Raw genomic sequence first — 25371 nt, forward strand, 5'->3', positions numbered from 1 at the left:
TGTGCAGCCTGTCCCCTCCCAATCCTGGTCCAGGCCACTAAGGCACACGTGCTTTTGCTCACCAGCCTACTGCTGCTCGGAAGCTTTTGGTTTGCTCCACCAGCCCACTGACAGTGACCTTGACAATTGAGGGAGAGCTGCTGTGCCCTTGACCCCTGTCTCTCTCTGTAGGCCATTTCTTAAGGTCCTACAGAGCCGATAGAGGTGGAGGGTAGTTAACTGGACACAGAGTACAGACTCAGTGCTGTGGCATCTCCCCTCTGTTGGGTACACCCTCGAAGTCAGGGGTCCTCTCCCCACGGGGCACATGGACCAAGCTCCTGCTTTTCTGCTTTCAGCAGAGGCTCTGAGGTCCTGCCCATCCCCGTGCTACTTCCCCACTATGTTCAAGGGCACCCGGGGCCTGGTCACAGCTCTCCCTCATTTGCAGAGACCTCTGTCCTTAGCCCCCACCCCACCAACCCAGGATTTTAGTGTAAGATGTCAGTTGTGTTGCCCTGATCCTCCACCTCACCACCCAAGGTAAACTTTCTGGAAGGAGTAGCTGGCCCCATCCCATCTCCCGCCCCTCCTGTCCCACTCCTGTGTCCACCCCTAACCCAGCGAGAATTAGCCCTGAAGTCCCCCCGCCTGCTTATCACACGGGCTTAACGCGCTTCTTTTCTCTCCCCTCCTCTCTCCCTCTCCTTCCTCCCGCCCTGGTCGCCCATCTCCCTGGGACTGGGACGGCGCCCATAGTGCGCGATGATTTTTTTGGTAAGGCCGAGGCCCTGTTTCAGTATGTGTTTCCCTGCTTCTGGCTTCCTCTGCCTCCCTGACACCTTCTCATGCTTCATGAGCCATTTGCTTTGTTGAGCCCGGTGGGGCAGCCGTGGGGGCAGTGGTATCTGTGGCTTCAGGGGTGGGGGTGGAGCCTCCAGCAGGCATGGTGAGCAGGCACCTGACTCCCTCAGAGCAGACCCTTGACGGGCTGAGGAGGGGACCCCAGCCTCTCTCAGCACCCCCCATTAGTTCAGGAAGGCCTGAGCCCAGTGCCTGCTGCATCCCATCTGAAGGGCAGGCAGGCCACGTTTGAGGCGAGGAGGTGAGAATAGAAACAACCAGCAGAACCCTAAGCTCGCCACACCGTGTGTGTGGGTCATCTCGTCTCATAGTTGTGTTAAGGCTGTGGAGGAGGGAAGTGAACGAGAGGAACAGACCTTGGGCTTCGAGGCAGTCCTGAAGGATTAGATATGGTGCTTTGGGGGTTTTGTGACACGCCTGCAGAGACCTCAGTCTGCGGGGCCCACTTTGGGGTCTGGCCATCCCCTCTGGGCACCAGCCCCCGGAGTGCTGTCCTCACCTCCACTCCCACCTTCTGGCTCCTGAAGGCCTGCTCCCAGCCTGGTGGAGGGCTGCACCTGCCATGGACCATCCCATCTCCTTGGCCAGGGCTCTCTGTCCCCATCACCACAGCTCCAACCTCCATTCTCCGAGGGGGCAGCTCTGAAAAGGGTCTGCTTCATGATGGCCTGGAAGTCACAGGGCTGGGGGAAGGCAGTGATACTGGGCCAGGGGTGGGCATTGATTGAGGAGGTTGCACAGAGGCCATAAGGGTACTGTCCAGGCCCTGCTGGTACCCAGACTTCATGTTGGTAGAGAGCTGTGAGAGCCCATCACTGAGTTCCAGAATGTAAGCCCAGGGCTGCTGCATCCATCGGGGCAGAGGAGACCTGCTCATTGCCCTCCAGAGGCCAGTCTGAGACCCCCACGGGGCTCGCACGCAGCAGGTCCTTTCCTGACTGCGTTGCTTGGTGGAGAGCCTGCCTCAAGACCGGCAGAGGCCTCTCTTAAGGTCGCCCGGCCTCCCCGGGCAGGCGTCTTCCTGCAGATCGGGCCTCTGTTCCTTATCCTTTCACATCAGCCCTCCCGGGGGGGGCCATCCTTCCAGGGGTGGGCCGCCCCCCGGCAGGACGTCTGTTATTCTGAGGCAGGTGTGAGCATCAGGGTCTGGCTTCACCAGGCACACGTAATAACTCCATACCTTTTGTTTCAGGAATGGGCAAGGAAGTGGGGAATCTGCTGCTGGAGAACTCACAGCTTCTAGAAACCAAGTAAGGATGTTCTTCCTCAGCGCCACAGTTGCTGAGACAGCCCCCAACCAGGACCAGGGGCTCCTGTAACAACTGCGTTGGCCCAGCCTCAGGGCAGTCCCCAGGGAGGACCTGGACCCACTGGACTGAGCTCACCCCTCCTGGGGAGAGGATGGGGTGGTCACCTCCTCTCACCACTTTCAAGGCCAGGATGTGTCTGCTCAGATACACCAGGGTGGGCAGACTCCTTTGAAACCCCATCACTTAATGTACACACCGGCTCACAAGGAGCTCCCCTCTTTCTGCCTTTTCAAAGAAACGCTCTGAACGTGGTGAAGAACGACCTCATCGCCAAGGTGGACCAGCTCTCGGGGGAGCAGGAGGTGCTGAAGGGGGACTTGGAAGCCGCCAGGCAGGCCAAACTCAGACTGGAGAACCGCATCAAGGACCTGGAGGAGGAGCTGAGGAGGTGAGCGGGGCTCCTTGAGGGGCGGGGCTCCCACGGAGGCTGGGCCACCAGGCGTGGAGAGCAGGGTCAGGCCCTGTCCAGGCCCCTCCGGTCCTCTCCGCACCTCTCCGCAATTCCCTGGCATCTGCTCTCTAGCTAAGCACACCCCCTGAGGTCATTCCTTCCCAAAGTGGCTCACTTTGCGTGCTCACTGCTCAGCCTCCTGCTCATCCCTGAGCTACATCTCATGTTCGACCCATCCAGACCCAACTACTGTGTTGGCAACCCACCCCTCCCCTCTGGTCTCCACCATCCTCGGGGGAATAATCCCACACGAGGGACAGTGTCCTGTCTTGGGTGTCCTTTTTCTGGCGGCTGAGCGGGGCCTTCCCACTCCTCTCACACTATTACATTCGTTCAGGAGGAGGGAAGGGAGGATAATGGCCTCTGGCCACCGAAGGTCCCCCGCACTCCCCTCTGCTCCCCAGCCCTCAATCAGCTGAGGTTGGGTAACAGAGCCTTGCTGGGAAGCTCTGGGGTGTCCTCCCCAGCACTCTGCACGTCCCTGTGGCCTTTCTCTTCCAGCCTGATCCTCACCCCATTCTCCCAAAGTGGTGCCTTTGGCTCCAGACAGGAAAGGGGAGGTGTTAGGGGCGGGCCCTAGGCAGGTGGCACCTGTGCCAGGTTTGTGGGACTGGGAGCCAGGTCTCCTCTGGCCCTGCCTGAAGCCAGCACTGCCCTTACCTTCCCATTAGCAATTGACCACCTGAATTGGAGGTCCTGTTCCTTGGCTGGGCTTCAGGGCACATGTGGGCAGGGGTGTGGAGCCACCCGTCCCCAAGGCACTGGCAGGAATGCTCAGGGCCTAGAACCTGAGGGGAGAGCCCTGAGTGCAGCTGAGAGGTGGGACACATCCTCTGGGCCAGTGCCCAGTGGGGCCCTCACCCTGCCCCGCTTCCTTCCTCATCCTGTAGAGTGAAGTCAGAGGCCATCATTGCCCACCGTGAACCCAAAGAAGAGGTGGAGGATGTAAGCAGCTATCTCTGTACAGAATTGGTATATTCCACTATTAACATGTGGGCATGGGGGGTGGGCAGTGTGGGCGGGCTTCCCGGGGATGTGCTAGTTCTTCTGGGTCTCTGGCTCCTCCTCACCCTTCCTGTGTGATGACTGCACCCAGCAGCAGCCCCACCACCCCACTGCCCCGGTGACTTCGTACGGTCAGAACCAGCCCCCTCTCTGCGGGATGCCCCCTTACCTAGGTCCTAGCAGATGTGGATTGCACTGTCACAAGTGGGGTCTCCCTGCTTACCGGCCCAACTGCTGCCCCCCAGACAGAACAGTTTGAGTACCCGAGGCCCTCAGATGCCTCATCTGTCCTCACAAACCCCCGGAGATCCATGGAATGTTCTGAGAAAAGCCCTAGGAGTGGCTGTAGGGAAGGGTTTGTAGGGGCCTTTGCCCTTCCCAGATCCTCTCCAGAATAGGGGCCCAGCCCAGCGACCTGGCCGCCTTCCTTACAGAGAGAGCAGGCATGGGTCTTTTAAGCCAAGGTGAAGTTTGGACGCCGACCTCACCACTCATCCACTGTTATTTTGGGGGTTGTGGGATGCACGTAACAGGATGCCGATCCCATAGCAGTCACTTGGGAAACGGTAGCTGTTCACCTTGCTCATCCTGCGCAGCCCCTCACCTCCAAATACTATAGGAAAGAAACAAAGCCGCAGGTGTATTAGGCAGCTGCGGCTCCTCAAGACCCTCCCACTCGGGCATGGAGGGCACCCAATTGGTGCCTTGACCTCCTGGTGGGGGGCCTGGGGCTGCCGATGCTCCTGTGAACTCCGAGTGCCGGTGGTGGGGCACGAGGGGAGGGCAGCCCAGAGCAGGGCTGCGTAAGGAGACAGTCCTGCCAGGGACAGCAGATCCCATGCAGATCCGCTGGTACAAGTGTCCAGCTCCGAGGCAGTGACCAGGGTCCTGCTCGCCAGACCTTCCCCAGAACCTTTCTTCCTGCTATGCCACCGTGGGCCAGTCCCACCTGTTAGCATTGACCGGTGGCATTTGGGATTGCCAGGGTGTCTGGGAGCTTGTAGGAAAACACACTGTGGGTGTTGTACCCCTCGAGTGTGTCATGTGACCTTCTGGAAAGAAGGGAGGCCCTTTCGGGGTGGTGGCTCCTGTTCCTGTGCCCACCCCTCCCCACCGCGTTTACCTGAAGCTCTGTGGGAAAGCGCCCTTGGGTGCGCCCACTCCCGGAGGCGGCCCCTTGCTGGCTGAGCAGCGGCACTCTCCCCGCAGGACAAAATCCCCATGGCGCAGCGCCGCCGCTTCACGCGTGTGGAGATGGCCCGCGTGCTCATGGAGCGCAACCAGTACAAGGAGCGGCTGATGGAGCTGCAGGAGGCCGTGCGGTGGACCGAGATGATCAGGTGGGCCTCCCGGCTCCTGTGGGCTCCAGAAGACACGCTCCCATCTCCATCTGTGAGCTGTGGTTGCTCTAGGAGGTCCTGGGGATGGGATTGAGGCTGACCACCCCTACACCTCCCTCTCTTCCGGGAGAATTAAGGGTGTCGGGTCATCCCTGGTGGAAGCCTGCAGGGGGCCAGCAGAACTGGGCCTCTGGTGCAGCCCTGGCCAGTGGATGTACCTGGTTTGTTGGGGCCAGTGCACCAGGGTCTCTCTAGGAAGTTACGGGTGACTCGCCTGGGACCCCCTCTTGTCTGATGCTCCAGTCCGTGTGTCCATGGGGAGGGTCCCAAGCAAGGGAGGCAAGAGGGGCCCGGTGAGAGGGGGGCTTGGTTGGACTGGGTGGGCATGGCTGAGTGGGGCCTCTCCCCTTGCCGTCCCCTGTAGAGCATCCCGAGAGCATCCAACTGTCCAGGAGAAGAAGAAGTCCACCATCTGGCAATTGTGAGTTGGGGGCACTGGGAGGGCACTGGCAGTGACTGCTGGGGAGGTCTCCCCTCAGGCCACCCCTCACCCCCTATGCTTCGGCTGGCAGCTTCAGCCGCCTCTTCAGCTCCTCCTCAAGCCCCCCTCCGGCCAAGCGGTCCTACCCCTCAGTGAACATCCATTACAAGTCACCCACCACGGCCGGCTTCAGTCAGCGCCGCAGCCACGCCATGTGCCAGATCTCCGCCGGCAGCCGGCCCCTGGAGTTCTTCCCAGATGAGTGAGTTTCCCAGGCCTGCCCTGCCCTTCCCCGCTGGCCTGCACAGGGGGAGTCCCTGTGTCCCAGGGCCCCTCCCCTCCAAGCTCTGAAGCAGGACCGGTTTCCACCTTGCTGCTTTGGTGGCTGTGCTCAGGGGATGGGGTCCATAGTGGGAAGGACACTGACCAGGCATCAGGGGTCACGACCTCTCCGTGCACACCGTGTTTACCCTTCCACCCCCAGTGGGAGCATTGGATGTCCCTCAGCAGAGGCTGTGCTCCCCCACAGTCCCTCCACTTAGTCCCAGAGGCCTGCGCCTTGCTCCTCGGGTGACCCCTAGCAGGCAGCCCGCAGCCATTTCAGGTGCCACCAGGGCTGTGGGTCCCTGCCAGCTGGCCCAGGGCAACGGCTGGATGTGGCCTCCAAGCCTAGAGCTGGGGAGAGCCCCCTGCCGTCAGATGGGCCCCCGGCAAGGACGGTCCAGGTCCAGCAGGGAGAGCTCCGGGGCGGCAGGCGTGCTCCCTGCAGACGCAGTAACCTGCCCTTCCTCCACCAGCGACTGCACATCCTCTGCAAGGCGGGAGCAGAAGCGTGAGCAGTACCGCCAGGTGCGCGAGCACGTGCGCAATGACGACGGGCGGCTGCAGGCCTGTGGCTGGAGCCTACCAGCCAAGTACAAGCAGGTGCTGGGCGCAGGGCAGCATGGGGGGCGCCGCAGGCAGGGAGCCCCTGGGGAGCCCCGTAGGCGCCCAGGGCCCCAAGTCCAAAACCTGGAGGACCGGGGGTAGTGGACTGCAGCCCCACACATGTAAGCCGGCCAGGCCTGGCGCCCACAGCGCCCCTCTGCCTTGTTCCTGCAGCTGAGTCCCAACGGAGGCCAGGAGGACACCCGCATGAAGAACGTGCCTGTCCCTGTGTACTGCCGCCCTCTGGTGGAGAAGGACCCGACCATGAAGGTGAGCCCCGCGGAAGGCGCGAGGCTGGGAGAGGTCCCCCTGCCCCAGAAGCCTATGAGGCCGGACCTCATGGCCCTGTCCTCCCAGCTGTGGTGTGCCGCGGGCGTCAACCTGAGCGGCTGGAAACTGAGTGAGGATGACCCCGGGAATGGAGTCAAGCCTGTGCCAGGCCGCGACCCTCTGACCTGCGACCGGGAAGTAGAAGGAGAGACCAAAAGCAACCACGCGTCCCCCGAGAAGAAGAAGGTCAGAGTGGCAGGCAGGGCCAGGGCCATCTTCTGCTTCTGCCATCCCGATGGCTCTGCTATGACTAGTCTGGGTGGGAGTGACAGAAACGGAGGACAGCTGGGGACAGTGGCGGGAGACTGGGGTGGCCCGGTCCCCTGCCGGTGGGTGGGGCAGCAAGGAGGAGCGGAGGCTCAGGGCAGCCAGGCTGGAGCAGGTCTGTGCCTGCCCAGGAGCCGTGTGAGGGGCTTAGTGCCTGGAGGCTTCACTTTCTGTCCCGGCTCGATGTGGGGGCCAGTGACTTAATCACCGGGAGCTCAGCCTTCCTCTGAGGAAGGGAGGCCGTGAGTGCCACGACCTAGGCACAATGTGCAGTTCAGAGTTCTCACCGTCCTGGCGACAAGGGAGGACATTCAGGTCCCCTAAGGCCACGGGTAAGGCTAGATCCTGAGATTCCAAGATCCCCCCCACTCGCCCCCCATTGCTGCTACAATAGTGAGTGCTCAGGCACCAGCCTGTCCCTGTGCTCGGAAACAGGCAAAGGAGCTCCCTGAGGCGGACGCCACCTCCAGCCGCGTGTGGATCCTCACCAGCACCCTGACCACCAGCAAAGTGGTGATCATCGATGCCAACCAGCCGGGCACCGTCGTGGACCAGTTCACCGTGTGCAATGCCCACGTCCTATGCATCTCCAGCATCCCTGGTGAGTGCTGGGCCCCTGCTGCTGGCCGGGAGTCAATGCGGAGCGTCCAGGGAGGAGCTGTCTGAGCTCTCTGCTCAGTCCTGTTAATGATGCAGGAGGAGACCCCTGTATGACGCTCACCCGGTGACAAGGAGATGGGGTGGCATCACAAACAGCCCCTCCCTTCCCCCTGCACCCTCACCGGGACTGGAGCTCTGGGTAGGGTCCTGTCATGGGGGCTTCTCAGCGCGGGGTGACAGGGCTGTGACTCTCCCTCCAGCGGCCAGCGATGGTGACTACCCTCCGGGGGAGATCTTCCTGGACAGCGACGTGAACCCTGAGGACTCTAGTGCAGACGGCGTGCTGGCCGGCATCACCCTGGTGGGCTGTGCCACCCGCTGCAACGTGCCGCGCAGCAACTGCTCCTCCCGTGGGGACACCCCAGTGCTGGACAAGGGCCAGGGTGAGTCCTGGGCCTGAGCCCGGGCGGCCGTCTTCTCTCACCCAGCCAAGCTCACCCCTCCCTTCCACAGGGGAGGTGGCTGCTGTCGCCAATGGGAAGGTCAACCCATCTCAGTCCACGGAGGAGGCCACGGAGGCCATGGAGGTGCCAGACTCTGGGCCCAGTGAGGCAGAGGCAGCTGCGGTGCGGCCTGGGCCCCTCACAGAGCACGTCTTCACCGACCCGGCCCCTGCCCCACCCACCAGCACCCAGCCTGACAGGTGGGCTCTCTCAGGATGGGGCAGCAGGGGAGGAGGGGGGCGGGGACTGGCAGAGGTGGGCAGGGACGGGCTTCCATGGGCTGCCCTGGAGCTGCCATCCTCCCTGCAGTGAGAACGGGCTGGAGACGGACGTGAGCGGTGTGCAGCCTGAGCCGGAGCCCAGTGGGGACGCCGCGGGGGCCAGCAGCAGTGCTGCACCCACCATGTGGCTGGGAGCCCAGAACGGCTGGTAGGCTGGGTCTTGGGGGTCGGGGTGGAGAGGGTCCCCTGGGCGAGCCCCCGCCCACCGTGCCTCCTCCCGCAGGCTCTACGTGCACTCGGCTGTGGCCAACTGGAAGAAGTGTCTGCACTCCATCAAGCTGAAGGACTCCGTGCTGAGCCTGGTGTGCGTAACCCCCGCCGGGGGCCGGGGTCGGGAGGGCCGAGGGCAGCCGGCCTGAGCCTGGCTCACCACCTTCCCATTGCAGGCACGTAAAAGGGCGAGTGCTGGTGGCTCTGGCCGATGGGACCCTGGCCATCTTCCACCGAGGTGAAGGTGAGGCCTGGCACGGTGGGTGGGGGAGCAGCATCTGACGTCCAGGCAGGGCGTGAACCACCCGCACCGTGAGCAGAGGTGGCCTGGCCAGGCCTGAGCAGGGGTCGCGGGCTCTCTACAGACAGCCAGTGGGACCTGAGCAACTATCACCTGATGGACCTGGGCCACCCACACCACTCCATCCGCTGCATGGCCGTCGTGTATGACCGCGTCTGGTGCGGCTACAAGAACAAGGTGCATGTCATCCAGCCCAAGACGATGCAGATTGAGGCAAGTGCAGGCTGGGGCTTCCACACACCTTCTAATGGACTCTGGTGGGGGCTTCGTGGGGTCAAACAAAATGCACTTAGGGAAGTGACTGGTTCATCCAAGGTCATGGGCCAACAAAGGGCAGCTGGGCTGTGAATGCCTGTCTTTCTGGAGCCCACCTGCTGCTTCTCTCTGAAACAAGCAGATCGGTGTCTGAATGGGCTCCCCCGCACCTCCCTCAGGCACTGCTGTGGGGTGGGGCTGGGGTGCTGGGGCTCCTCCTAGGAGCCAGGACCCAAGGGAGCAAAGAGGCCCTAGAAAGGTGCCCATGAGCTGCTTCAGGGACTCTTGGCCATGGCAGCTTCAGGGCCCCCCACCCCATTGACGGGCTGCCCTGACCCCACAGAAGTCGTTCGACGCCCACCCACGGCGGGAGAGCCAGGTACGGCAACTGGCGTGGATTGGTGATGGGGTGTGGGTGTCCATCCGCCTGGACTCCACGCTGCGGCTCTACCACGCCCACACCCACCAGCACCTGCAGGACGTGGATATTGAGCCCTACGTCAGCAAGATGCTGGGTGAGGGGCCACCCCAGCCGGGCATGTGGGGGCAGGAGGGTCCCCCGAGCCCTCCCCGCTGACCCGCCTCCCCCCACCCCCAGGGACAGGCAAGCTGGGCTTCTCCTTCGTGCGCATCACAGCCCTGCTCATCGCAGGCAACCGCCTCTGGGTGGGCACCGGCAACGGAGTTGTCATCTCCATCCCGCTGACTGAGAGTGAGTGACCCACAGACATCTGTAGAGATGGCCTGGCTGCCACTCACAGGCGCATGTCAGGGTCCCAGGGGCAGGTGCGCCCTGCCAGGACAGAGGAGGACGCGGGCTGCCCTAGCCGCAGCCATCCTCAGCCAGTCCCTCCTGTGACTTCTCTCCTCTCTCTTCCATGCTCCGCCCCTCACCTCCCCCAGCTGTGGTCCTGCACCGAGGCCAGCTCCTGGGGCTCCGAGGTAAGTCCAGAGCGCCTGCCTCCTGCTCTCAGAAGGAAGCCCCCCACTGTGGACACCCTGGGGGCTGAGGCTGCCCTTGCCCCTCGGACTGGCTCTGGCACCAGGCAGGCCCCACCCTCTGCCCTCGGCTGCTGGAAAACTGGTCCTCCCAGTCAGCAGGTTCAGCCCCTCCGGGACCCTCTCTCTCCAGCCAACAAGTCGTCCCCCACATCTGGGGAGGGGGCCCGCCCAGGAGGCATCATCCACGTGTACGGAGACGACAGCAGTGACAAATCAGCCAGCAGCTTCATCCCTTACTGCTCCATGGCCCAGGCTCAGCTCTGCTTCCACGGGCACCGTGACGCTGTCAAATTCTTTGTCTCCGTGCCAGGTGAGGGGCCGGGCCCCACTCCCCGCAGGGCTGCAGCCGCGGCCTCCCTTCAGGAGCCTGTGGGGGGGGTGCTCTGGCTGCCCCGCTGAGGTCCCTGTGCCCCGATGACAGGGAACGTGTTGGCCACTCTGAACGGCAGCGTGCTCGACAGCCCCTCCGAGAGTCCCGGGCCCACTGCCCCCACCGCAGACACCGAGGCCCAGAAGCTGAAGAACGTGCTGGTGCTTAGCGGCGGGGAGGGCTACATTGACTTCCGCATCGGTAAGTGGGTGCCGCTGGGGCCCCAGGTGTCCCCGGACAGGGGTGGCCCCTTCATGGCAGCTGTGCTCTCTCCAGGCGACGGAGAAGACGATGAGCCCGAGGAGGGTGCAGGGGACGTGAGCCAAGTGAAGCCCCTGCTGTCCAAGGCCGAGCGCAGCCACATCATCGTGTGGCAGGTGTCCTACACCCCCGAGTGAGGCTGCGGCCTGCCGCCACCCCGCCCCGCCTGATGCCATCTGCCACATGTACATACAGCCCCGCCCACCTGCCCACCACCCACCCAGGGGGCAGCCTGCCCGCAGGCAGCCAGGTGCCCGTCCACCCCACTTCTAGCCTCTCAACCTGCAGCTTTCACCTTCAGTCCGGGCCTCCCCATGAGCTGGCAGAGAGCATAGGGTCTGGCTGGGAGCGGGTAGTGGGGTGGCGTCCTGACCAGGGAGGGGCAGAGCCTCTCGGGACACCCTCTCCCCAGCAGCTCCTGGCTGGCACCCAGCCCAAAGCCCTCCAGGCCCGAGGGCACTTCAGGGCCAGAGCGAGGCAGAACCCCAGGGTGGGTCGGGCCAGGGAAGCCCCTACAGGTGGCTCCGAGCTCCACCCTGGGCTCCCCACTCCAGTCACTCATTCCCAGGATCTCTCCAGGGAGTCGAGCAGGGACTTCACCCCGCTGAGTCTTCCCACCCTGAGTCCACTTGCCTTTGGCTGCTGCCCATGGGAGTGGGGATCCAACCCTCAGGGAGTTGGCCCAGTTGCTAGCCTTCCCTGGGCTCCCCCTCCCCCATCCCTACCGCCCTGGGAACTGGCATGAAAGCATGTAACCAGGCTCCCTGGGGCAGCTGCCTGAGAAAACACACACACACCCTCATCCCGCTCAAGCCCCATAATCGTCCTGTGTGGTGGGCTCTCACTGGCCCTCACTGACCTGTGTCCTCCCCGACCCTGCTAACTCTCCCTGGGTGAACACTCACCTTGTAGGAGCAGGCCCCTTGAGTCCCACCCCTCCCGGAAGCCCCTAGGGTGGAATTTCTCAGGCTGCCAGGGCAGGCCCAAGCCTCAGGAAGAAGGGGAGGCCCCTGGTCTCTCCCGGGGTCAGTCCTTGGATGTAGGCTCAGCCTCAGGGTGATGGGGAAAGGTGTGCTCCAGGGCCTGCCTCCTGTGCAGTCTCCAAGGAGCCCAGCTCCCAAGACACGCTACTAAGTGCCTAGGGATAAGCGGTGTGGCCTGCTCCCTTGAGGGCATCTGATGATAGGCCACCGAGCAGAGGCCCAAGGGTTAAGGACAGGAGCCGCCTCCAGCCGGTTCTCGGCGATGGCGCGTGCCTGCTTTGAGGGGCACCGCCCTGGACTGCCAACTCCCCCACCTGCCCAGGCCTTATTCCTGTTCCTCGAGGCACCGATCAGGGCAGCCCCAGGCACTGCTGCCCACCCACCTCCCACCAGAGAAGCACAGATCTTGGGCAGCCATCCCACGAGCCCAGCTGGCCACTGCTGCAGCCACCAGCAGCTGCAGGCTTCTCCCCACCACCCTGCCACTCTCCACTGTGATGTACGTCAAGTCCCTTGTCTGTCCTCACAGGGCCTGAAGTGACTCGGGGGTTAGCTGGGTGGGTGCAACTGGGTGACACGATTCTCCTCAGGCTTTGGCCCTGCAAGTGAACCTACATATCTGCTCTGTAAGTAATAAATGTCTTAACATCATGCTTCTGTGTCCCTGAGCCCAAACCAACTGGAGCACAAAAGTGTTCCTCAATTTATTATAAAAAGAAGTACTGGGACAAGCAAAGTACTACGGTGGCACCCTGCCGCATTCCAGACGTGCTGTAAACAGGCGCAGGCCGGGCTGGGCCTCCTGAGAACCTCAGCCAGGACAGGAAGGCCTGTAGCAACCAGAGCTCCGCAGGCGTGCACCACCTGCCCTCCTGTGCCCCGTGCCACAGGAAGGGTATTCTGAGCTCCTAGGGGTTGGGTCCACACGTGTGCACACCTCCGGGGCCTGGAGAATGCGGAATCACCCACAGCCCACTGCAGACGGGCACATCTGCCCGACCGGCTACTCGTACAGCCAGTGCCCGGCGCTGTCCTCCCAGCACAGAAGCTCGTCTGCGCGGAACCAGAGCGCTATCTCGCGGCGGGCGCTCTCCACCGAGTCGCTGCCGTGAATCACGTTCCTGTGCAGGAGAGGCGCGGGTGAGCGCAGGCCCGGAGCAGAGAGGGCCCGGAGCAGAGAGAGCTCGGGCAGAGAGCCCCGCGCAGCCCGGTTCGGGGAGTTGGAACCGGACTTACTTGCCGACCTCGATGCAGAAATCGCCACGGATGGTACCGGGCGTGGCGTCGGCCGGGTTCGTGGCCCCGATGAGCGCCCGCGAAGCGCGCACAACGTCCAGACCCTGCCACACCTGCAGACGGGGTCCGGGGTCAGCACGGGGTCAGCGCGCCGCCCTCCCGCCAGCCAGCACTCACCATGGCCACCACCGGCCCGGAGCCCATGTACTTGACCAGGCGCCCGTAGAAAGGGCGCTCACGCAGCTCGGCGTAGTGCTGGCGCAGCAGCTCCTCGGAGGCCTGGGGAGGGAGGGGGGAAGGGACGCGTGCTCCTGGGACCCCCATCCCCCACGCGGGGGGACACCGTCTCCCCCTGCACCCCACCCCGCCGCGCTCCCCACGCCCGGGGACCTCTCCCCAACACCCCCGTCCCACTCCCCACGCCTGGGGACCCCGGCCCTCACCAGCACCAGCTTCAGCGCCACCAGCTTGAAGCCCTTCCTCTCGAAGCGCCGAACGATCTCGCCCACGAGCCGCCGCTGCACGCCGTCAGGCTTCACGGCCAGGAAAGTGCGCTCGTGCACGCCGGTGTACGCTGTGGGAACCGCCGGAGTAGGGGCGCATCAGACCCGGTCGCACCCCCTACCCGCCCCGCCCAGCCCGCGCCGCTCACCCGCCGGGAAGAGGTTGGCGAAGATGGTCAGCACCAGGCAGATCATGATGGCGGCAACGGGGCTCGGGCGGCTCGAGGGCCGGGGCGGGGGAGACGCGCGGGCCGGGGCGGGGCCTGTGCTTAAAGCCGACTGGTCGCCGGGCGCCGCCACCTCGGCGGACGCGGAGAGGGGGTGCCTGTCGTTCACGCCGACGCCGGGACCTCTGCGGCCGCGCCTGTGACTCCCGAATCCCCTCGGGTCTCCCCACCACCGGGCGCCTGCGCGGAACTCCTCTCACCACCCGGCCGTAAGCAGCAGTGTCAGCCTGCTCCTCCCCCACAGCCCTGCCAACAGCCCGCTTTGGTACCCCAAACTCAAAAAAGTCACAACCCAGGGCTGCTTCATGTGCCTTTATTCGCGTTCAGTTTCTACCTGGGTCCCGGCAGAGGCAACAGATCATAGGGAGGGAAGCCAGCGTGGAAGTGACAGGAGCCAGCAGCGGGGCTCCAAACCTGCGGCTTTCCCCCAGCAGCCACCTCCTAAGAGGCCCCCTCAGTCAGATCTGCGTGTTGGGGCAGCGGGGACAGAGGAAAGACACAAGGTGCAAGGTCTGACCCCACCCTTTTCCAAGAAAATGTAGAACCTCAACAAGTCACGGGGAGGTAGGATCCAAGCTCCCAGGGGGCTGATTCAGGTGTAACCGAAAATGGTGGCCACTGCCTTGCACCCTTGCGGCAGCCTGCCCGCTCTGGCATTTTAGACTGCAGTGCCCTTGGTCTTTCTCTTCGACTCCTGGTTCTCAGGATAGTCCCAGGGATCAATGCGTATCCTCTTCAGATTGAGCATGGGCTCCTCCGTGCTGGTGTCTCCATTTCTCTGTCGCTCTGCTAGAATCATTGCGCGGAGGAGCGGCGGGTAGGGCACAGTGCGCAGAGTGTCCTCCGGCGCCGGCGTGAAAGCGGTGAAGGCTTCCTCCTCGTGCTTGGGCACCAGCCGCCAGTCGTGGTACATGACCTGTTCTATCTCCCGAGCCTCACTCTCCGTCTTTCCTGGGGAAAGAAGAACGAGGCTTCTTGCACACACGTTGACGGAACAATCTGTTGCCGGCAGCCTCCCCACCGGGTTTGGACGCCTTACCTTTGAAGGTCAGGACGCCCCAGGCCTTCCCATGGTCCAAGTTCTGCAAAGCAAGTGGGGAGGAGATCAGCTCAGAAAGCTCGCTTGCCCAGGGATCGGGCGACAGGATATCCCGTCCCACAAAGTCGCGCGCAGGGGAGACAGTGGTGCCCCGCGGTGCCGGAAGCTGAGGGGTGGGCACCGTGCACGCACCTGCGCCGTGTAGTCGGGCCGGACCCGCGTGAGGCGCCAGTAGCACGGCTCGTCGTGCTGCCACAGCCAGGACTTGCGCGTGACAAGGCGGCCCAGGCCGAAGAGCGGGAGGCGGCCAAGCAACTGCAGGAGGCGGCTCTCGCGGCGCACATCGGCCCAGGCTCGCGCGGGCAGCTTGCGGCCCGAGTGCGGCCGCGTCAGCGTCTGGTAGTCCAGGGCGTAGCGCTCCGAATCGCGCGGCCGCTCCCGCTGCTCGCGCAGGGCCCGCACGCGGCGGGCCAGCTCGGCGATCAGCCGCGGCCCCACCTTCTTCCGCGCCATGGCCGGGCAGCCTCCGCGCTCCGGCCGGAAGATGCCACCGCGCGCCGCGGGGCGAGCCCGACGCCGGAAGCGGCGGGTGTCCCCCGCAAAGGCGTCCGGGCGCTGCCGGAAGGGGAGAAGAGGCCGGGCGGGCCGTGGCGAGGGCTGGGTCTGGGAGGGCTGGGGGCTCGCGCCGGGGCCGGGGATAGCTGCAGCCCCCGACCTGGGAGATATCGGACTCGGACATCGAGGGCCCCGCGGGCGAGGAGGCCGCCGCCAGGGTCCGCGACCCGGCGGAAGAGCACAGGGCGGCGGCCGAGGTGCTGTGGAGGCTGCGGCCCGAGCAAGCCGTGCGGCGCCTGGCGGTGCTCATGGACCCAGGTGCGGGCGGGCGCGGGCAGCGGCCCGGGATGGGGAGCTCGGCCTTGAGGAGCTTGTTTATCTGCGCTCTGGGAGCCGGACGGGAATCAGCCGGACGGGAATCAGGACGGGAATCAGTTGTTGGTAACACGCTGTGCAGGCTGTGGGGCTGCTGTCCCCACCCAAGTAGTGTCCTGTCGTGGGGGAAAGAAGGAGTGACAGCTGACTGCCCCTCTGCCCCATCCAGCCATTCTGGAAGATGCCGGTGCCGACATCCTGATGGAGGCTCTGGACGCCCTGAGCTGTGAGTGCCGCGTGGAGCCCGAACGCCCTGCATGGAGCCTCGGGTGGAGCAGAATGAAGCCAGACCCTTGCTCCCTCAGTGTGAGTGTCCTGGGTTTATGGAATGCAGCCCTGGGTTGGGTGTTTTATGTGACAAAGCTCTTTTGAGAGGCAGCTGCAGCAATTGTGCACGTTTTACATACCAGTAAACGGAGAACGGGGAACGCTGAGTGAGTGATGCACAGGCCACTTTTGGTAAGTTGCGGGCTGGGAGCCAGAGCCTGAACGCAGCTGCTGCTGATTGATGCTCCATCCCATCCAGGCTGTGGCCACAGGTGTTGCTGCCTGGCAGACCTGCGCTGCTTTTAGTCTCAGTAGAAGGTGGGACGCTGGGTTTCTGTAGAGCAGTCCGGGAAGAACCTGCACAAGCCTCAGGACTCCTGGGGTGCCCAGGCCATGGCCCGGGGTGCACGAGGCCACGGGTGGGCAACAGCGCCGTGTATGTTCCCACAGGTGCCTCCTGAGGTGTGGGCTGCGGATGAGCAGGACCGGCTGCTGCTGCTGGAGCCTGAGGAGTTTCTGCAGGGCGTTGTCCAGCTGACCCAGGTGCGGGAGGGAGGGAGGAAGGAGTAATCCCTGACCACAGATCGTGAGGGGCTGGGTTCCCTATTTTGGATGTTGTGGGTGAGATGGGGGAAGCCAGCCGGGCTCTTGGCCTGGGAGCAGGTGGGAGCCACGGCTGCTTCTTGAGGGTAGAAGCCAGGATAAGGAGGGTTCTCTTGAGAACTGAGTCGGAAGTCAGGTGGTAAACTGCTGAGAGCGGGCCTGGGGACTAGGGCTGCAGGCTGGCTGTGCAGTCCACCTTGTGACACCCAACCGCTCAGCTGCCGCCTGGCGGGAGAAATAGGGATTGCTCAGCTGATGTTTGCACCAGAGCGTCATTAGGTTAGACCCTCTGCCAGGTCCCAGAGTTCAAGGTTCTCTGTTTATCAAGCACCTGTGTATGTCAAGCAAATGCCAGGCTGGGGTGCAGAGGTGGACCAGGAATGGGGAGGAGGGTTGAGTCCAACTCTTCTAGGAGCCTGGGGTGTGCCCGGGTTCTTTCATAGATCTTCTTGATCATGTGGAAGGCACAGAGCTAGATTTCTAAAGAGAACTGGTTGGGCGGAGGAGTCCACCCCTGTTTCCTCCCAGCACCGTGGGGTTGTTCTTGGGCTCACTCCCCTGCTTCCTGCAAACTGGTGGTGGCCGGTGGGCCCCGCCTGCCGCAGCCCCTGAGGAACAGGTATGGTAAACCTTCTTGGTTTGCAGACATGTGGCCCAACCTGTTCTGTGCCCCGGATCAGTCCTGAGAGCCCTGCCTGCCTCCACCTGGCTGTCATTGGGCTGATGTTTACCTGTGGTACCGGTCAGCCTAACACCCTTAGCCAGCCTGCCTGGGATGGGAGAGTTCGGGCGAAAGGCAGGGGTGGCCCTGGGGGCTGGTGTCACAGCTAACCCTCTCTCTTGGGCGGGCTCTGGGGGGCAGGAGGAGAACTCATGGAGGGTAGGGAGCCAGAGGGATGGTTACCTCTGCATAGGTCTTACCAGTCCAGTACCCAGGAGGCATGGCAGCCAGAGCGTCTAGTGGTGACTCGTGCCTAGGTGGCAGTTGGCTGGCCCGAGGTGGAGGAGGTGAGGACAGTTGGGTTGGGCCAGATGGTTGGCATGGGCTCTGGCCCTTGGGCTGCTCTCCGAGACCCAGCAGGGGCTGGTTTGGCACGGGGCGGGGGGGGGGGCATGTGGGGTTGGTCTCAGCTGGGTGTCACCCATGGGAACTCTCTGACCCACACCCACAGGCTCATCTCCTTCTCAGGCCCTGGTGCTTCTGCAGCTCTGGGTAAACGTGGATGTGCTGTTGGTGGCCTCCTGGTAGGAGCTGAGTCAGCATGTGTGTGCCTTCACCAAGGCCCTCACCCAGCGTCCCTTCAAGTGTGTGACCCTCACCCTGCTGGGGGCTGCAGCGGGAGGGATGGGAGTGCCGGGCGGGGTGGCAGTGCTGGGCAGGGTGGCGCCTCTCTGGCCTCTAGAGCAGAGGGGGCTGTGGGTTTTGTTGAGCTGGGGGCGGGGCGCTCAGTAGAGGTGATGAAGAATCTAGGCACTTCCCTGCATCCTCCCCTTCCCAGGCAGTCCCGGGAGTTGCACCACCGCGTGCTGGGCAGCAGCCGAGAAGAGTGGCAAGAGATGGCACCGGCCTGCGGGGGGCCTGCTGGCAGCAGATCAGGCAGTTCAACTGCGTCAGCCCGGCTGTGGCCAATGCTGTTGTTGCTGCCTTCCCTTCCCCCTGCCTTCTGCAACAGGTGGGCCCCCCGCCCCCCAACCAGACTCCCAGATATGGAGGCCAGGTCCCCCGAGGCCTGCCCCGCCCATCCCCATGCCCGCCCTAGGTGTGCGTGGCCTGTGGCATGGAGCAGGGGTGCCTAGCCCTCCTGGCTGACCTCCCTGTGAGGATGGGCAAGGGTGTGCGGCCCCATAGGTTGGGACCTGACCTCTCCTGCTGCATCTGCCTCTTCCTGATGACCACCATCCCCGACCTCCCGCTGGACCTGGGCTCCTGACCACGCCTGTGGTACCTGACGGGCCCTTCTCCCACCTACCGGCAGGACTGAATGCAGCCCGCCCAGGGAACAGACTAGAAACCACGAGCGGTGGTGTGCGGGAGCAAGACACTCAGTATGACCTGCATCGGGGCTCTCAGACAGGTCTGACCCCAAGATGGGGGCGCAGGAGGGGCAGCAGAGAAAGTTCTTGTGTAACTGGGATGGGCAGAAGAGGAAATTCTTTCTCTCCAGGAGATGCCAAGCCAGCTGGAAAGTCTGGAGAAGATGTGGGCAGGGCTCATATGCCCTGGGCCCTGTACACACTGGCAGAGGGGCTGCTAGCCAGCTACGACAGGCAGGAAGGGCTGGGCAGCCTCAGGGCCCCACAGGGCAAATGCCGGTCACCTGGAGGCTGCGGGGGCAGGGGAGGCAGGCCCCTTCAGAAAGGAGAAGTATTAAGACAAGGTCTTGAGGGAGAAAAGAGAACCAGGCCGTGACTCCTCAAGGGTGTTGTGACCCGCCCCCCCACAACAGGAGAAAAGCTGTGGACACCTGTGAGCCCCAGGCCTCAGTCCGACCCCTTTCATTCCATGGGTATGTAAGCATCAGACATAAACTCTAAGTTTATTACGGTCGTTTTCAGCCTCAGACGAGAGGAACAGCAGCTGACAACATGCAAAGCAAGTTAAGAAAAACCCAAGGCCGGCGGCGACAGCAGGAAGAGCCGACCTCTCACGAAGCCGTCCTCCTCACAGGCAGCAGACCAGCCTCCCAGGCCTGCAGCCTGAGTCCAGACATGCTGGGGCAGCAGCTCCCCAGAGACTCTGAGAAGGAAAGTGGCTGCTCCCACACCCGGCACAGGAAGCAGACAGACTAGGAAGTCCGGGTCTCCGGATCACAGGGATAATGGCCCCGGAGCCCCTGTAGCAAGGCCTCTCCCAGCCTCGGGTGGCAGGGGGGCAGCCGAGACAAACCTTGGTTCAGTCCTCCCTCTGCTGTTGCCCTGGGGGTGGTCCAAAGGGAGAAACAGAGAAAACGCCATCCCAGCTGTAGAAGGCAGTTTTCACTGGGAAACAAACTAGGTCCTTCGGCAGCGCTTCCTCTGGCAGCGCCGGGTCTCAGGGCTGCTGGGATTGGCCATGGGCGAGGGTGTGGGGGGCTTGCGGTGGCCGCAGCTCATGCTCAGGACCCAGCCCAGCTTGTGGTGCAGCACCTGCTTGAGGCCGGGCGGCAGGGGCAGGCCCTCGAGCGTGTCCCCAGAGTCAGGCCGCAGCTGGCGCAGGCGGTAGCAGCACAGGTATTGCAGGGAGGTGATGCTGGCACAGGAGCGGATCACCTTCATGCTGCTCTTGGCCGCCGTGGAGCACACCATTGGGTAGAACCTCTTGTTCTGCAGCTTGGTGGCTGCCACTCCTGGGGGTGGGGAGGTGGCACAGCCTGAACCCTAAGCTCAGGCTCTCCTAAGGGGACGAAGGATGCTGGGATTTCCACCTACCCCCCGGCCTTGCCCGGTTCTGGGGACCCCGAGACCTCAGGGATGCAAGGATGGCCTTGCAAGGATAGCCTTTCAGGGCCCTCAACCTCACCAGGAGCTCAGTGGCAGCCACACTCTGCGGGCATGTGTCAGAGTCACCTCCTCACCTATGCACTTCCTGTTCTTAAAAAAGGTCAGCGTCCCATGCCAGGTGTCCAGGTGCACGCCAATGATGGAGCCCTGGCCGAACCGGGAGGAGAAGCTCGTCTTGTCGCCCTTGTGGTGGAGGAGGCCTGGGGGCAGCAGGGTCGGGGTGAGCCCTGCAGCCTCGGGGCCCCCCAGCCCTGCCCACCCTGGGGGCCCCACGCACCCGTGTAGGAGAGGCCCCAGCTGTCCTCGTCCCGGCCGAGCAGGCTGCAGAACGTGTGGTGGTACTTGTCCAGGTCCACGTCCGATGTCCCGATGCCCACCATCTGGAAACGGCAGAACTGGCAGAGGGGGCTGGGGACCAAGGTGCCCGGCACCCCTCCCCCAACCCTGCCGGCCACTTACCATGTCAGTGCCATAGACGGGCGAGGTCATCTTGATCTCCCAGAAGTGCTGGCCCTCCCCCAGCTCCTTTGTACCCCGGATGGCCGCTGTGCCACAGCTGTATTCCATGTGGAAGTTGACCTTCCGGTTGTCACAGCTCAGCAGGGTGGCTGAGGACTTATTCAGGTCATCCCAGACCCAGTCAAAATCTGTGAGAGAAGAGGCCCAGGCTCGCCAGGCTCCCCCCCAGCCCAGAGGTCCGCCCACCCGCCGCAGGCCCCCACACTCACACTCGTCCTCCTCCCCGCAGCGGCAGTCCCTGCCCCGGTGGGCGGCGTGCAGACTGCCGCAGAAGGCCTCACTCTGACTGTCACAGTCGCAGAAGGACTCCCCAGTCACAGGCACGGCGCTGGGGATGGATGACGGCAGAGATGCATACTCGGGGTCGGAATCTGAGTCGCTGTGCTGAGGGGAAAGGGCCAGCTGTTCCTGCCTCCTGCCCTCTGCCGGCCCAACCGACCCCTTCCCCCACCTGCCCTGCCACCCACCCCAGGCCCACGGGTGAACGGCCGCACGCCCCAAGGAAGGGATCTGGGGCTTTGGCCTCAAAGGGCCTCCTCAGGTCTCAAGGGCTCAGCCAGCCAGCCACAGTGACCCTGGACATCTTTTCTGGCTCAGGAGCTGCAAGGGGGCCTCCTTGCCAAAGGCCTACCACGCCGGTGGCTTCCTGGGAGTGGAGTGGAGGGCCCCGGAGGCCTAGCCACTAATAAGCCCCAAGACAGGGCTGCATGTTTAGCCATCGTCGTTGTCCAGAGAACATCTAGATTGTGATAAATGGGAGCGTGACAGCAAAGTCCGTTGCTGACCTAATGAAGGCACCTGGTCTCCCCGTGGCAGCAGCTGGGCTCCAGGGGGGCCGATGGCCGTGGTCCCCTTGTCCGTGCAAGGGTGTGCTCTCAACCCCCATCACAGGACCCTGACGAGCAAGCCCCATGGTCTCAGGCTGTGGCAGGAAAACATTCAGTTGGGCCTTGGCCCTCTGCGTGTGGCTCTCAGTCCTCACCGAATGGACTCCAAGCCTTGAGGGCCTGATCTTGGCCCAGGGGCCAGATGCTAAGGCTGAGCTGGTCTGGTTCCGGGGACCAGCTGACCCACAGACCCTCCTGGAGGCCAGTGAGGGTGCCTCTGTACACCTTGTTGTTCCTGTTCTGGAGCCACGTGGGCCCCTCAAGACACCCACCCAGGCTCTGACATCTGGCCGACCAGTGAGGGCCTGGAGTCTCAGGCCCCTGGGTGCAGGCAGCCTCTGCATGCCTGCTCTCTGAGCCCTCCCAGCTTCGCCTGGGGTCCTGGTGGGGCTCTGGCCTCCACCCTCACTCTCTTGGCCTCTGGGTGCTGCTCTGGGCCCCGCGGAAATGCCCTCTGCACAGTGGTCTGGGTGACCTGTTCAGACCTGGGAATCCTGCCGCCCTGAGAATCCTGCTGCCCTGAGAACAAAGCCCACAGACTTAACTCTCGTCAGAGAATATAAGACCCCGTCCTTGCCCAGCCTCCTCCTCTGCCCTGTCCACCCCTGTCCCCATGGGGCAGGAGTGGGGGTCTGTTTGCCCCTGGATGGCTTTTGGATACCATTTCAAAGAGGCTCTTTCAGCCTCTCATGCTGCGTCCTCTTCCTTCTCTTCCTTTCTCGTAGGCTTCCCTGACGCTCTCCTGGGTCCTGCTCACCTGCCTCCTCCCACCGGAACTGAGTTCCTTTGTTATTACACTCAGCCCCAAGTGCCACACAGGAGCTCTGGGAACCGATGGCAGAGACAGCTCAGGGAGCGAGGAGGCCGAGCCCCAGTTGGAGACAGACGCCAGCGAGGACAGTGGCAGCAGGCCCAAAGCACCCCGCTCACGGGGAAGAGCGATCCCCCACAAGCCAAGGCAGGCCCACTGCTGCCAGAGGAGACAATCCCTTCCCACTGAGTCAGGAGCCAGGGGCACAGACCTGAGCACTGCTGGCCCCGGGGGTCATACTGCTTGGCACCCACCACACAACCCCCCTGTGCAGAGGGCAGACCCGGCCCCACCACAAGCTGTAAGGAGAGCTTAGAGCAGCGGAGACAAGGACATGTGTGTTCGGCCTTCAAAGGTGCTGGGGTGACACGCTCTCTCCATCCACACGTGCACACAAGTACCCCGGGCCCATTAGGTGACCGGATGAGCCACAGGTGTGTATCAGACACTGCACCCCCAGCCCCTGGACGCCTCCCACAACCCACAGCGATGAGCCAGAGAGGCAGAGACAGACAGGAGAAAAGACTGCTCCAGGCCACGTGGTCAGTGGAAGCTGGAGGCGGGACAGGAATGCAGGCCGAGGCCTCTCGCTGGCCCAGGCAGGGAGCTAAGGGAGGCCCCAGGAAGGGGACCCAGGATGTCGCCTCCAATTCTGCCCCAAGCCCTGGTGCTTCCACGGGACTCAGCTGCCCTCACTGAGGGCTGGGGAGGATAGGCACTCGTCCCCACCCAGACACCTGGCTGAGCCAGGGCACCCAGGCAGGGTGGCTGTGACAGAGCAGAACCAAGTCACCCGAAGATCACCCTGAAAACAACAGAGGTGACTCAGGGCAAAGCCAAAGCCCAGCTCTGATCTGAGAGGTTCAGGAAACTGACTTGTGAAGCCCTCCCCACATGCCCCCCACGGCAGGCACAGAGGCCACAGAGCCCCACCACCCCACCCCTGTGGCGGGAGTCAGCGTGGTGAGGCTCTGGTTGCAAACCCCTCAGGTCCATCAGGAACCTCCACTGCAGACAGACAGCTGAGCCGCCCTCCTCACGGCCTCTGTATTACTGGGCCTTGCAGAGCTCAGGGTCCTGAGCACAGGAAGGCTCAGGAATGTCGGTCTTTAAAGATCAAAATTATTTTTTTAGATGCATATACACAAACGTTGAGTACAGACTTCAACAGGCAGAGAAAACGTCCAGAAGGTTGCACACAGAGGTAACAACAGCTACCCTTGAAAAGCGGTTGGGTAAATGGAATGGAAAAGTTTTCGTTAAATGAACTGACCAAAGTACCCACTGACACCCTCCTCAAAGAAAAAAGTCTACAGAGGAACGTAGTATATGCCTTGAGGTCCTGCTACCCAGGGCCACGTGTGTCCTTAACCGTGTGAAGAGCCTAGGGGAGCAGAAGCAGAGTGCACGCAGGGGACGGTCCGACAAGCCTGGCCCTGTTTTCTGCCCTCAGAGGCATCTTTCTCTTTCAGTCTCAGTTCAGGCAATATTTAGTCCAGCCATGCCCACCATGCTCACCCACTGGAACCTACCTGCCCATCAGAGTCGTAGCCCCAGTTGGTGGACCCTGCCAGAGCCACGGCCCGGGCATCCGCATCTCGGCGAGCTGCACTCAGGACAAAATGCCACGCTCTGCTGCTCCGTGGGCGCCTGGCCATGGTGGGCAGGATCTGGAAGGAAGCACAAGGTCTGAGCAAAGAAAGACATATGACACACCAGTAGGTCCCCCAGCACCCCCTGCACTTGGCCCCCAGACTGTGCCAGCCCACCCAGGGTCCGGAACTCTCTTCACAAGCTCATACCTCACTCCAGTGTCCGAGTACCTTGATGAAACCCAGGTGAAGAGCATGGAATGCCATCCTGACATCCATGACTCTCAAATGCCTAGCTCAGCCCCTCTCCGAGCTCGGCCTCAGGATTGCAAGTGTCACTCCTGCACATCCCTCAAGCATCTCAAACCTTGCCTGCCCCTCCTCCATTCTCCATTTTGACAAACGGCATCTCTAGCCTCCGAGTTCCTCATGCCAGACACACAGCAGTCATCCCCAACACTTCTTTCCTCCCTCCCACCACGGCCTCACAGCCCTCCGCGCCCCACACCGTCTCCAAAACATGTCCTGAATCCCTCTCCACCCCTGCTGCCACCTTGCCTGCCCCACCCGCACACAACTCGTCTTCGCTCTGGCTCCTCCCACTTCACTCACTACAACCGAGCTTTTTTTGAAATACAAATCTTAAAATTTTAAATTAACGAGTTAACTCCTCAGGGCTTGCCACTGTTCTTAGAATAAAGTACAATATTCTACAAAGCCTACAAGTTCCGGCCCTGTTCCGGCTGGTAGCTCTTTCCAGCCCTTTGCCCACAACGCTTTCCCCTCCCCTCTTTGGCTCTCAACTTCCATGCCCGACTTACAGTAATAAGTCGCCCTCTGTGATCGTCTACTTCCCGGCTCTGCCCTGGTTTGAAATCCCCAGAAGGGCCCTGCCACGACCCCGAGGGGCGGCAGTGAATTAGCGCAGACAGAGCTTTTGAGGGATAGGAGCCCGTCCGCAGACCAGGGTTGGTTACTGAAACTGGCCAGAGTGGGCCCGGCCTAATCCTCGCCCGCCACCGCCGCAGCAACAGTAAGCGCCAAGCCGTGCACGCGCAATGCACGACCCCGAGACTGACCCCGCTGCAGTAGGGGTTGCTTCCCCATCAGGCATCTCACTGTCTCAGGATCGGTGGGGTTGCGGGGTTCCTCCCGCCCGCCGCCCCGCCCGGTCTGCGGCGCAGCGCCTCGGCAGCCTCGCCCGGCCCTGCCGCTGCCGATGCCGCCGCAGGAACAAAGGCGCGCCGGCCCCGCCGCCCGCAGCTCCGAAAGGTCGGCGGGCGCGGCGGGGTCGAGCCGGGCGGGGCGGCCGGGCCCGGGAGACCCAGGGAGGCGCGGACGCGGCCCGCCGCTCACCTGCAGCCGCCCTGCGCCGCTGCGCTCAACCCGGCCTGCTGTGCCCTACTTTCCGCTCCGGAGCTAGACGTAAACAATCCCCGCCCTCGCGGCCCGCCCCCTGCGCCGCATTGGCCCCGCAGCGTGCGCGGCTCGGGGCTACGGCGGAGGGGCGGTCCTCGTGGCACACGCCTCTTGCTGAGAGGCTGCTGGATCTGTCAA

At 63.2% G+C, this 25371-nt stretch overlaps 5 protein-coding genes across 7 annotated transcripts in view; 2 read left to right on the forward strand and 3 right to left on the reverse strand.

Annotated features, from left to right (window-relative positions):
• The window catches only part of MAPK8IP3 (mitogen-activated protein kinase 8 interacting protein 3), a 47370-nt gene extending 35041 nt beyond the window's left edge, over window positions 1-12329 (forward strand). The window contains exons 9-30 of one of the 2 annotated variants that reach the window (XM_079943664.1): window positions 2003-2093; window positions 2389-2541; window positions 3495-3576; window positions 4819-4949; window positions 5374-5430; window positions 5522-5692; window positions 6228-6354; window positions 6532-6627; window positions 6715-6873; window positions 7390-7555; window positions 7815-7997; window positions 8068-8257; window positions 8367-8486; window positions 8562-8642; window positions 8725-8792; window positions 8914-9062; window positions 9448-9619; window positions 9703-9816; window positions 10008-10046; window positions 10237-10416; window positions 10528-10677; window positions 10753-12329. In XM_079943664.1, coding sequence (XP_079799790.1) covers window positions 2003-2093; window positions 2389-2541; window positions 3495-3576; window positions 4819-4949; window positions 5374-5430; window positions 5522-5692; window positions 6228-6354; window positions 6532-6627; window positions 6715-6873; window positions 7390-7555; window positions 7815-7997; window positions 8068-8257; window positions 8367-8486; window positions 8562-8642; window positions 8725-8792; window positions 8914-9062; window positions 9448-9619; window positions 9703-9816; window positions 10008-10046; window positions 10237-10416; window positions 10528-10677; window positions 10753-10874 — 2801 coding nt within the window. In that variant the 3' untranslated portion in view covers window positions 10875-12329. The remainder of the gene's footprint in view (window positions 1-2002; window positions 2094-2388; window positions 2542-3494; window positions 3577-4818; window positions 4950-5373; window positions 5431-5521; window positions 5693-6227; window positions 6355-6531; window positions 6628-6714; window positions 6874-7389; window positions 7556-7814; window positions 7998-8067; window positions 8258-8366; window positions 8487-8561; window positions 8643-8724; window positions 8793-8913; window positions 9063-9447; window positions 9620-9702; window positions 9817-10007; window positions 10047-10236; window positions 10417-10527; window positions 10678-10752) is intronic. The other variant, XM_079943665.1, reaches the window with a different exon arrangement.
• Window positions 12330-12409: 80 nt separating this feature from the next.
• NME3 (NME/NM23 nucleoside diphosphate kinase 3) lies at window positions 12410-13859 on the reverse strand. The gene is made up of 5 exons (XM_079945543.1): window positions 13609-13859; window positions 13400-13530; window positions 13134-13235; window positions 12957-13069; window positions 12410-12841 (listed from the first exon to the last, which is right to left on the reverse strand). The coding sequence occupies exons 1-5, from the start codon at window positions 13652-13654 to the stop codon at window positions 12724-12726; spliced, it is 510 nt and encodes a 169-aa protein (XP_079801669.1). The 5' UTR covers window positions 13655-13859; the 3' UTR covers window positions 12410-12723.
• Window positions 13860-13981: 122 nt separating this feature from the next.
• Window positions 13982-15309, reverse strand: MRPS34 (mitochondrial ribosomal protein S34). Its single transcript, XM_079943834.1, has 3 exons — window positions 14918-15309; window positions 14726-14768; window positions 13982-14637 (listed from the first exon to the last, which is right to left on the reverse strand). Exons 1-3 carry the CDS (start codon window positions 15236-15238, stop codon window positions 14345-14347), a joined length of 657 nt encoding a protein of 218 aa, XP_079799960.1. The 5' UTR covers window positions 15239-15309; the 3' UTR covers window positions 13982-14344.
• EME2 (essential meiotic structure-specific endonuclease subunit 2) lies at window positions 15237-18594 on the forward strand (the record flags this gene model as incomplete). The annotated part of the gene is given in 11 exon segments (XM_079945450.1): window positions 15237-15314; window positions 15427-15598; window positions 15825-15961; window positions 16373-16465; window positions 17171-17308; window positions 17450-17500; window positions 17504-17533; window positions 17715-17771; window positions 17775-17830; window positions 17955-18198; window positions 18286-18594. Coding segments are annotated over 11 exon segments (1227 nt in total). The 3' UTR covers window positions 18457-18594.
• Window positions 18595-19028: 434 nt separating this feature from the next.
• Window positions 19029-25336, reverse strand: SPSB3 (splA/ryanodine receptor domain and SOCS box containing 3). Of its 2 annotated transcripts, none has more exons than XM_079943829.1 (7): window positions 24636-24887; window positions 23755-23892; window positions 20734-20908; window positions 20465-20652; window positions 20283-20385; window positions 20080-20205; window positions 19029-19851 (listed from the first exon to the last, which is right to left on the reverse strand). In XM_079943829.1, exons 2-7 carry the CDS (start codon window positions 23878-23880, stop codon window positions 19517-19519), a joined length of 1053 nt encoding a protein of 350 aa, XP_079799955.1. In that variant the 5' UTR covers window positions 23881-23892; window positions 24636-24887; the 3' UTR covers window positions 19029-19516. The 2 variants fall into 2 exon arrangements, with proteins under 2 accessions (XP_079799955.1, XP_079799954.1); XM_079943828.1 differs by lacking the exon at window positions 24636-24887 and adding an exon at window positions 25171-25336 and having other exon boundaries at window positions 19030-19851.
• Between the last annotated feature and the right edge of the window lie 35 nt (window positions 25337-25371).

This window comes from Stenella coeruleoalba (assembly GCF_951394435.1).
Source record: "Stenella coeruleoalba genome assembly, chromosome: 15".
Taxonomy (NCBI): Eukaryota; Metazoa; Chordata; class Mammalia; order Artiodactyla; family Delphinidae; genus Stenella; species Stenella coeruleoalba.